Source organism: Mustela nivalis, assembly GCF_964662115.1.
Source record: "Mustela nivalis genome assembly, chromosome: 20".
NCBI classification, from domain to species: domain Eukaryota; kingdom Metazoa; phylum Chordata; class Mammalia; order Carnivora; family Mustelidae; genus Mustela; species Mustela nivalis.
In genome coordinates this window covers 7,832,469-7,844,076 of record NC_139039.1, presented here as the reverse complement: position 1 = coordinate 7,844,076, position 11,608 = coordinate 7,832,469, and the positions used below count along the sequence as shown (strand labels likewise).

General features: G+C 42.7%; 1 protein-coding gene and 1 long non-coding RNA gene across 15 annotated transcripts in view; both read left to right on the top strand.

Moving 5' to 3' along the window:
• The first annotated feature begins 33 nt into the window (after positions 1-33).
• The window catches only part of TACC1 (transforming acidic coiled-coil containing protein 1), an 86,640-nt gene continuing 75,065 nt past the window's right edge, over positions 34-11,608 (top strand). For 6 of the 14 annotated variants that reach the window (XM_082715349.1, XM_082715348.1, XM_082715356.1 and 3 more), the window contains exon 1: positions 109-234. Coding sequence is in view for 4 of the 14 variants with exons in the window: in XM_082715353.1 (XP_082571479.1) it covers positions 158-234 (77 nt within the window). In the remaining 10 variants the exon portion in view is untranslated. Of the gene's footprint in view, positions 235-11,608 lie in introns of all 14 variants that reach the window. The other 8 variants (XM_082715358.1, XM_082715359.1, XM_082715347.1 and 5 more) reach the window with 8 other exon arrangements.
• LOC309855258 lies at positions 6,677-7,518 on the top strand. Its single transcript, XR_014306700.1, has 2 exons — positions 6,677-6,824; positions 7,362-7,518. It is a non-coding gene; the product is annotated as an uncharacterized lncRNA (long non-coding RNA).

Genomic DNA, 11,608 nt, shown 5'->3' with positions numbered 1-11,608 from the left:
GGCCCCGCTCCCCGCCACCCGCCCGCCCCACAGCCCCACCACGCCACCGCCCCACCCTTCCTCCCCCGCCCTGCCGCCTCCTCCCCGCCCAGGGTCGGGTCCGGCCGGCGCGCCGCGAAGCACGGGCGGGCGCAGCCAGGGCGCCGAGCTCCGAGCTATGGGAGGCGCGCACTCTCAGAGCCCGCGGGGCCGCGAGCCGGCCGGGGACAAGCCCCCGACAACCCGAGAGAGCGCGTGAGTCCCGAGCCCTCCCCGGGGTCGCCGTTGGGGGTTTGCGTGCCAGCCCGGGATGCGAGCGCACGGCGCCTGCCCCTGAGGGTTGGGAAGCTGGGGCTCCCGCCCGCGCCTGCGGGGACCGGGGGCTCCGGGGTGGGCCTGGTGGGACGTCCCGCCCCGAGCCTGGCCCTGCGGGGTCCCGGGGCGCCCGGCCACGACCCCACCGCGACACAGTCGCTCCCAGGCGGGGCCGCTGCTCTGCGCCTGTTCACGCTGCGCGGGTGGGAGAAGGGGACCCCGAATTTTCCCGAATTCGTCCAAGCAGGAAAACACACGTGTCCTAAAGGGTTCCGAAGTATTCTCGAGACAGCTATTTGCAGCGGGGTGGAGATAATCAGAAAGGAGCTCGAGGCTCCGGTGACCTGGCCAGTCAGTGCGGGCCTTCGGAGTCCCGGAATTCGGATGCAGTGCTTGCTGCTCCTAAGAACTCCCTCTCTTGTTCCCTCATGATGATCTCAGAAAAAGGGCTGTATTGTAGCAGCAGCAATTAGGCTTTTGTTCTGGGACAAAAACAATTGGGGACACCAAGTAACTGAAATGCAAGCTGCGAAGGAACATTTTTAGAGAACGTGATTTAGAGCAAGTTAGCTGCCGGGTTGGAAAGGTAGCCCTGCTTCTCTCCAGAGAGGATGCACTGAGAGCTCCTTGGGAACCCAACAATCATTAAGCTTTTAATTTAAAATAATTTTAGAACGCGTCTGTATCTTGGAGGTGAGGTCATGTTGAGAAATCCATACTGTATTTTAATTCAGCCAATGATGAAGTTTTTTTCATTTGAGAAAGATACACTTAGGCTTCCCATGTGTAGCCTGGGCCCTGGGAGGGCTTTTGGTCGTTCTTTGGTTATCTTTTTGGTGCTCTTTCCGAGGCAAAGTAGCTTTCTGAATTTCCATATGACAGACATGTTAGTTATGCCTCCTGATGTTTATGGTTACCGAACTTAGTTCAGGAAGCTTATTAATCATATAGATAGCTGAGAATTATCCAGCGTGTAAAATGTGCAAAACACTTACTCTATTATTTAATCCCCAAGAACATCCAGTTAGTTTCTCTCATTGCCCTCATTTTACTGCTGAGAAAACTGAAGGGCGGAGAGATTAAGTGACTTGTCCAAGGTCACACAGCTAGAAAGTGGTGAGCTCAGGTTGGTTGACTCTAGAACTCTTGCAGCTGCCTTCCACAGGAGAGTTAAGGCTATCTTAGGAAGCCAACTTTTGTTTCAGCTGGCAGAATACATCTCACTTTTTTTCTTTAATTCTTCCTGAATAAGGGAGAAACCTGAATTAGCCATGCTTAGTACCTACAAAGAGGAAATTGACAAAGTCAATTTAACCTTTTAAAAAGCGAACACAGGGCACCGGGGTGGCTCAGTGGGTTAAAGCCTCTGCCTTCGGCTCAGGTCATGATCCCAGGGTCCTGGGATCGAGGCCCACATCGGGCTCTCTGCTCAGCTGGGAGCCTGCTTCCTCCTCTCTCTCTGCCTGCTTCTCTGCCTACTTGTGATCTCTGTCTGTTAAATAAATAAATAAAAATCTTTAAAAAAAATAATAAAAAGAAATAAAAAGCGAACACAAGCAGCAGTGTAAGATTGAGATGAAGTTAAGAGTTCTGGAAGCATAGAGCCCTGGGTTTAATTCTAGGCTATGCTCCTAGAATTATCTAGGAGCAATTATCTCTTTCTTAACTTCTCTGTGTCTGTTTCCTTATTTGTAAAATGGGAGTGAAAACAACGTCTGCTTCACATGCTGTTCTGAAGATGACATAAAATCAGGTATATATGAAAGACAAGTTATCTCTAAGCAATATAAATATCTCTAAGTTTATCTCTAAGTAATATATTGTTTTAGCCAAGGATAAAAGTTGACTATTTAATCTTTGTGAACATGTTTACTGTGTAATTTGAAAGTAAATATTGGAATCATTCACTGCTAGCATGTTGAACTCCGTGCTTCCCTTGTAAGGTTCAGTGGCTAGGGTGAGGAATTTGATTGTTAGATTAGCCAGTGACTTAGCAATAGATAGAGAAGATCTCTCTTCCAGTGAGGTTCTTACGTGGACCTTAGATATTTAGCAAAGCTGGCCTAAATATGATCAACATAAAACCAATTTTTGCTCTTCACCTGGGAATACAGCCCAGAGATGTCCTTCTCTACTTAACTGAATACATTAAGAAGCACATAAACTCTTGTAGGCAGTGACAGGATTATTAGGTCCCAGATTGTGCAGACCACACTGCAAACCACTTGGTGTGCACCAGGTCAAAGACTAGAAATATGAGACTCCATTCCTGTAATATGAAAAGCTAAAAGTATGCCCTTTATCCAAGCCCTGCCTTATTTAGCTATAGAAGCCACAAGTCTCTACAGGGTCTGAGATAGTGGGGCATTCATTGTTAATGTCACCCGGCCGCAGATTTCCTGCCGGACATGTGGCTGTCCTGGATAACACTGACCTCAAGGAAGTCTCCTACTCAAGCCTTTTCAGTTGCATTTTCAACATCTATTGTTCCTTAAAAAAATAAATAAATACATGAAAATCCCAGAAGGAAAGCGTTACTACAGGCCTTTGTCTTTCGAGGGAGAAATTATGTTTCAGGATGGTCACCATTAATATTGCAGAATAATTTAATCAAGTATTAAAATTAACCAGATAAATCCCTAATAGCAGAACTCTGTCATGAAATATAAAGAAGTATGGATGTACATGAAAAGAAATGTCTGGCGTTTGTTTGTTTGTTTGTTTTACTGAGTTCCTGTGTACAATCTGGCTGAAGAAATGCCCAATTTTAAGATTATGCTCATTACAATTAAAAATTGTAGCTGTCTACCTTCCCCAAACCCAAGGAAACAAAATTGCTGACTTTGGTGAGAAGCAGGGGAGATTTTACTTCATTTTTTCAGGGAGGCTGCACGATGTGGTGATTAGGAACAGAACCTGTCAAGCGAGGCAGACCTGGGTGGGCATCCCAGCTAGCTCGCCTACTAGCTTAGCTTGGGAAGCCTCGGAAAACAATCACTTAATTCTTCTGTGGGGCAGAATTTCTACATCTTTAACATGCCAGTAATCGTGGGGCACCTGCGTCATTCGGTCTGTTGAGGATCCACTCTTGATTTTGGCTCAGGTGGTGATCTCAGGGTTGTGAGGTCAAGCCCAGAGTCAGCTTGAGATTCTTTCCCTCTGCAACAACCGCCACCCCCCCCCCCCCGCACCTTGTGTGGATGCATGTGCTCTCCAATAAATCTTTAAAAAATAAATAATTAAATAAGTAAAATGCCAGTAGCTGTTAACTACTGTTAACAGATGTATATATCAGGGCAGCACATAGTACTTGCTAAGAGCCCCTACCTGAGTTATTATAATGTTTCTATGTAAATGCACCTATAAACCAGAGGTTATGGCTGGGCTCTTTGGGATATACATTTTTGAAGAAGGCAGGGTCTTTTCTGAAGGGAAGGTTGACGTGTGTCCTAGTTCAGCAAGGCCTCTTAGAAAAGAAGCAAGTTCTCTTGAGTTAATCTTTTTTTTTTTCTCAGTTAATTTACATTTTCCAGAAAGAGCACTATTCAGAGGACAGATGTGTGTTTGGGAATATGGCCGTTTGGTGAGATGTTTGAAACCTCTGATTCCTTAGGTGGTTGCTTTTGGCAGATTTGTGGAGAGATTTGAAGAATGACATAAAGAGAGCCTGTTATTCATTAGGGAATCCAGCGTGTGACTAATTCAACTACAGCTTGTTGAACTTGTCTGCCTGGAATGCAAGATATGCACCTGCTGTCAATCCTTACTGAATTTCTAGACCAATCTTTGTTTGCATTTGGACATCATCATGGGATAGGACAGTGGCACTGTTAGGAGGAGTTTCTAAGGTCTGGAGTGGTTTTGCCATGGGCCTTCCTGATCACATGAATTAATTACAGGTTCTACAAGGTTCTAGTGAATTGCAAAATCAGCAACAATTAAACTCAAGTGCCTCTTGATGGGCAAGTCACCGTGGGACAGATGTTCTTGACCTGAAAAGGAAGCTCTGGCTTTGAGGTTTTAGAAACACAGGACTCAAAATAAGTAAATTTGGGAAATAATATTTCTGAAAACCATTGCAATTTTTCTTGTCATTAAAAATATTTAAGTTCCCGGGGCGCCTCGGTGGCTCAGTGGGTTAAGCCTCTGCCTACGGCTCAGGTCATGATCTCAGGGTCCTGGGATCAAGTCCTGCATTGGGCTCTCTGCTTGGCAGGGAGCCTGCTTCCTCCTCCCTCTCTCTCTCTCTGCCTGCCTCTCTGCCTACTTGTGATCTCTCTCTGTCGAATAAATAAATAAAATCTTTTAAAAAAATATTTAAGTTCCCAATTGCTATAGATATTTTTTAAATACCCATGTTTAAATGGCCCCATTCCCTGTGAGGCCAGCACAAAAGGAAATGGTCAGAATTGGAAAAACAAGGGGATTATTTGTGTGTATATGTTGAGTTTAGTGATCACAACTTCTAGACCCTGGGGGTAATTCAGATAGTAACAAGGTTAATAAGGGAAGAAAAATCTTCTGAAAAATCATTAAAAGATAAAGTAGTTGGTCTATCAAGGATTGAAACTCTAAGGAGGTTGAGGTATAGTTTTGTTCCACAATTTCTTCCCTCTTTTCAATTCTGTGGCCAACTGTGCCCCACCCCCACTTCCCCCCAACAGCTTCTCCCAGCTGGTACATGTTTGTACTAAAAATCGAGAAGAGAAGGGGCACCTGGGTGGCTCATTTGGTTAAGCGTCCAACTCTTGAGTTCGGCTCAGCTTGTGAACTTGGGGATCCAGCTTCGAGTTCGGCTCTGAGCCCAGCCAGGAGGTGTAATGTCCGAGTTGGTTTGTAGACAGTGGGCTGCAGGGTGCAAGAATTTGTTAACCCAAGGTCAGGAGATGAACTGGTCGCATTCAAATGGCCACAGGACGTGGAGGCCCATCCTCTGAGGAAGCTCACTTAGGCTCTCGTGGGATTTTTTCTTTTTCTTATGGTGAAATACACGTAACATAAAATTGACCATTTAAATCATTTTTAAGTGTACACTTAAAATGAAGTGGCATTAAGTATGTTCACAGTGTTGTGTGACCATCACAAACACCCATTTCCAGGCCTTTCTTGGCATCCCAGACAGAAACTCTGCACCCATTAAGCAATAACTTCTCATCCTCCCCTCTCCTAGCCACTGGTAACCTTTATTCTGCTTTCTGTCTCTATTGCCTATTCTGGGTCCCTCCTATAACTGGAAGCACACAGTATTTGTTCTTTGGTGTCTGGCCTACTTAACTCAGCATCATGTCCTCAAGGTTCGTCCTTGTTGTAACATGTACCGGACCCAGAAATCTATAAAGAAAATAAATCATTCATAATTTCATTACCCAGAGATGACTGTTAATATCTTGGTACATATTACTCTCTCTTTTTTTCCCAGTAAATATATTTTTCAAAAGTGGGGTTACACTGTGTAACCCCACTTAACTTTATTAATATTTCTCTGTATCATTATACTGAGAGGGTACATTATCTACATGTACCATAGTTTATTCAATTTTTTCCTAAATGGTTGACATTTAGGTTGATAACTGTTCTTGCCCATGTAAATAACACAGTTAGTAAATATCCTTATAATTCATTGTACATCTTTGATTAATGACTTAGGATACTTTCCTAGAAGTTTAATTATAGGATCAAAGAATGTGAACATTCTGAATGTTTTGTTATATGTTATATATATTACTGTATATTGCCAAATTATCGCCCCCAATCTAGTATTGATTACACTCCTTCCCCCTCCTCAGCAGTATAATATCCTTTCCAATGCTAGGCACTATCATTTTGAATCTTTGCCAGTTTGATAAGAAAAAAATATATAATCTTGATTTAATTTTTGTGTCCATTATCAGTGAGAGTGGACTTTTTTCCATATGTTATTAGCCAACTGTAATTTTTAATTTATTTCTGTTAACCAATTTGTACTGAAGTACTAATATTTTTCATATTTAATTGTGAGGGTTCTTTATATGATGAGGTCAGCTAACATCTATTGAGTGCTTGCTGTGTGTAAGGAGAATGTTAATGTCTTAACATACATTAACTTACATGATTCTCAAAATAGTCCTATAAAGTAAGTACGATTTTAAATTCCTATTTTATACATGAGAGATTTAACAATTTGCCCGAGGTCTCACAGCTAATGAGTGCTAAAATTGAAATTTAAACCTAGACAGCCTGAATCCAGAGATTTATATGCCTAGCTGTTATGTCATACAAATCTAATAACCCTTGTCCACCATTTTTTTGTTGTTTTGAAGAGGAGGTTTTTTTTTTTTAATCTTTTTTATTTTTTAAAAGATTTTTATTTATTTATTTGACAAAGATCACATGTAGGCAGAGAGGCAGGCAGAGAGATAGGAAGGGAAGCAAGCTCCCCGCTGAGCAGAGAGCCCAATGCAGGGCTTGATTCCAGGACCCTGAGATCATGACCTGAGCCAAAGGCAGAGGCTTTAACCCACTGAGCCACCCAGGCGCCCCTGGAAGGGGAGGTGTTTTTAAAGATTTGTTTGTTTATTTATTTGAGAGAGAGCATGCACTCGTGCGTGGGGGTGGGGGAAGAAAGAGAGAGAGAGCGCGAGAGAGTCTCGGAAAATACTCCCTGCTGAGCACAAAGCCCAACACAGGGTCTCACAACCCTGAGATCATGACCTGAGCCTTAAACCAAGAGTCTGATGCTTAACCAGCTGAACCACCCAGGTGCCTCAAGGGCAAGGTATTTTCTAAATTAACTTTTTATTTTAGAACAGTTTTAGATTTACAGAAAAATTCAACAGACTTACTGAGAGTTCCTATAGATCCCACACAGAGTCTCCCTATTATCAGTATCTCATATTAGTATAGTATTTGTTATAATTCATGGAACCATAGCTGATATATTAACAAATCTGTCTTTATACAGATTTACTTAGTTCTTATCTGATATCCTTTTTCTTTTTTTATATAAGTTATTTTTATTGTGTGAAAATGTCATAATTCACGATGACATAATTCGTGATTATTCAGTTAACTGTCTGCCTTCCTTTTAGGTCATGATCCCAGGATCCTGGGATCGAGTCTCGGGTCAAGCTTCTTGCTCACCAGGGGGCCTGCTTCTCCCTTGGCCTGATGTTCCCCCCGCTTGTGCGCTCGCTCGAGCTCTCTCTCTCTGACAAATGCATAAAATCTTTAAAATGAGTGAACGAATGAATGCAGCCTAAACTTACAGTCTTTTTCTATTGCAGAATCCCATTCAGAATACCACATTACGTTTAGTAGTCCTGTTACTTTTTAATATAAATAAACCTATCATGTTTTCCTGTAGGGTTTCTTCCACTGCTTTTATGCCTAGTAAGTTCTTCCCTATCCCAAGATGAGATAACTATTTTCTTCTTGTAGTTTTCTTTTTAATACGCCATTAACTCTATCTGAAATTTCTAGACTATTAGTGAAGGTAAGGCTTTAATGTTTTTGTTGTTTGTTGTTTTCAAAAAAGCTAGCCAGTTACTCCAGTACTAGTCTTAAGTAGAGACAGTCCCTGATTTACTATGGTTTGACTTAGGATTTTTCAAGTTGATGGTGGTGTCACATATGTCCAGTAGAAACCATACTTCGAGTTTTGGGTTTTGGTGCTTTCCCAGGCCCGCCTTAGGCAAGATGATCCTCTGTGATGATGTTGGGTTGCATCAGGGAGCCCCAGGCCTCGATCAGCCCCACGATCACGAGGGTAGACTATGCCTATGCGGACCACCCTTCTGGTTCTCTCTGTCAGTCCACTGTTCAGTCAGTCACAGGAGATGTTCAATGCTTTATTATGAAGTAAGCTTTGTGTTAGGGGATTTTGCCCAGCTGTAGGCTAATGTGAGTGTTCGGAGCACATTTAAGGTTGACTAGGCTAAGCTGTGCTGTTCCATAGTTTAGGGATATGCATTTTTGACTTAATGATGTTTTCAACTTATAATGGGTTCTTCAGGACGTAACCCTTTGTAAATTGAGGAAAATCTGCTTTAAATAATCCCTCCTTTCCCACAGGTTGTAATACCATTTTAAAAATTGAGTATTAGGGGCGCCTGGGTGGCTTAGTCGGTTAAGCATTTGCCTTTGGCTCAGGTCACGATCCCAGAGTCCTGGGATCAAGCCCCACATCAGGCCTCCTGCTCATTGGGAGCCTGCTTCTCCCTCTTCTCCCTGCTTATGGTCTCTCTTGCTATTTCTGTCACTATCTCTCTCTCTCTCTGAAATAAGTAAATTAAAATAAAATATTTTTTTAAAATTGAGTATTATAACCTCTCGCTCCTTCTGTTTAACACTTGTTGGTTTTTCTCTTTCCATTTTTATCCATTCAACAAATATTAACTGACTACCTTCTTGTGTTCAGGCCCTGTGAATATTATTTATTATTTATGTAGGAATTTACATGAGCAGAGAAATGCATTTTTAAATATTTAAAATCTGAGTATTCATTCATAATTTGGGAGGCAAGACATTTGCCAGAGAGTCAGAGGAGAGTAGAGATAACTTTGGGAATGGAGGCGGGGGGCATATGTGGAACTTGGGAAAAAAGAATATTCACAATTGAGCTTTTTTCATAGATTTTACACTGATGTAGGTCAATCTGTGGTTCATTTGAAGGTTTCATTTTATTTTGTTATTATTTTTTTAAGATTTTATTTATTTATCTGACAGAGAGGGAGATCACAAGTAGGCAGAGAGGTAGGAGAGAGAACGGGAAGCAGGCTCCTTGCTGAGCCGAGAGCCCTATGCGGGGCTCCATCCCAGGACCCTGAGATCATGACTTGAGCGGAAGGCAGAGGCTCAGCCCACTGAGCCACCCAGGCGCCCCTGAAGGTTTCATTTTAAAAAGTTTATCTTCCTGTTTGGAAACAGTAGTGCCTTCAGATCCTCAGGTCATCTGCATGCTGTCACACACTTTCCTTGGACAGTCTAGACTTTATATTTCATGGTAATATGATATAAAGTCCTTGTGGGTTTATATAAGGAATGGCAAATGATTAACCACTATTCTCTACTCATCCTTGATCTGCCAGCTCTTCTACCTGTAGAGACTTGGTAAGTCCAGAGAGTAAGAGCATTTCTCACACTGACATTTCTTCATTTTCAGAATTCTCAATGCTAAGGATACTGTGGAGAATATATATATATATTGCCTGGACATAGTATAATTTTGCTTTGACCAATCTTGTGGTGTGCCTGCTGCAAATGCTATTAATAACAATTGTAGGCAAAAGAAATCATATTTGACTTGCTTAAATTTAGGGGTATTGCTCAGAAACTTTGGAGTCATATCTATTTTCTGAAAGCAGGCTAGTTCTGTTTCTAATTTAACTCACACATTTGTCTCCTACCATAAGTCCCCATAAAAGCCCAACAGCGTGGTATGTCACTGGTAAGGATGAGAGCCCGTAGGAATCTTACAAAGATGCTGTACTCTCGAGCACCAGCTCTTAAAACTCCTTTGGATCACAGATCCCTTGGTAATATGATAAAATGTCATGTAAACCTATTAAAAATGTCGACTTTTTCCAAATGAAAATACACATATATACAATATATAAAAGTTAGGAGTGTCAGGGATCCTGAAGCAAATGCATTATCTTGTTTAACCCTTTCCTAGACCTGGGGCACCTGGGTGGCTCAGTCAGTTGAGTGTCTTGGTTTGACCTGACTTCATGACCTGAGCTGAAACTCTTGGTTTCAGCTCAGGTCATGATCTCAGGGTCGTGGGATCGAGCCCCACGTTGGGGTCTGTGGTTAGGAGGGGTCTGCTTGAGATTCTCTCTCTCCCTCTGCCCTTTCCCCTGCTTTCATGTACTCTGTCTTTAAAATAAATAAATGTTTGAAAAAAATATCCTTTCCTATACCCTATGAAGTAGATATTATTATCTCAATTTTACAGTGAGATAAACCGAGGCCTAGACAAAGTTAAGAAACCTGGAGGAGGTTAAGAGCCAGTAAATTGTGGAGCTGGGATTCAGTCTAATGCACCTCGCTGAAGCAGAAGAAACAAAATTACCAGTCATTTCCAGTGTCAGTTGGCCACATAGGCAACTCATTAACCAGCAGAGGCTTCCGTTTATCTGCTAGAAAATAAGTTTTTATGGCTTGGTCCCTGGTGATAACATAGTTTCAGCAAAGTAAATGTTTGAGAAACACTGTCCTGCCCATCCTGTAGATAAATACCCATTTACTCTATTGCATTTACACAGAGCAGATAGAATGCTTTTCCTGGGTTTCTCCGCAGAATTATTTTTGTCTGTGAGTCTTGCTTTCCTAACAACTGCAAAATGTTATGTTTCTATGGCTACATCAAAATTGTTCTTAAATAGGGGTTTGAGAAAACAAAACTCCTAGGCTTAGACGTGAAGTAGTGATGGGAAGATGACTGACATTTTACCTGAGAGACATCACCTTTTAAGCATTTCTGAGTCCAGTCCCTTCCCCCATTCCTTACTTTGCCTTCGCAAACTCGCACATCCACTGGTTCCTCGTGAGTGCAGCCGCGGTTCCTGGTACAAGTCCAGTGGCCGGTAGTGATGACATTTGGGAACACAAGTCAAGTTCTGAAGAACATGGGCCACCTTTACAGTTGATACCTGAAGTGGTTGTTGGAAAGCTCCCTTGAGGACAAGATTAGGACCAAGAGATGTGTCCAAATTTCAAAAGTAGCTGACAACAGCCGTGGGGGAGGGGAGCAGCAGGGAAGAGAGGGAGAGGTACGAAGGTGTGGAGCTGGCCTCTTTCACCTGCTTCTTGCCAGGTAGAAGGCGCTGTTCTCAAGTCCTCCCACCAGGGGGCGCCATCCACCATCCGCTTAGTTCTTGGCGGCGGCTGGTTTGAGGTGAGATGGTTTCTTCAGGAGACTCCTTTGCTGGGGGGGATAAAATGAGAGTCATCTGATACCAACTTATAGTATATGTCAGAGAAAGGAACACAGGGACTGAGGGAGGATGAAATTGAATTCTTCCATACTTCTTTTACCTTCTGCTGGGTGGGATCCTGACTCTCCTGGGCGTGCATTCTTCACTCCAAACCCCATGGTTCTGAGCCTATTTTTTTGTGGCTTCTGAGAAGTTGGAAGTCTTCCCTCTCCTTCATATATCGTTCATTGGTATGCAAGGGATGAATTGCAGGAGAAACACCCTGTTTTTGACACGGGGCGGGGGGGACTCATGGTGACTTTTTGTATTCATGGAAATACAAACCTTGAAGAAACTCTCTTTAAAAACTGTTTGTTGGGGCGCGTGGGTGGCTCAGAGGGTTAAAGCTTCTGCCTTCA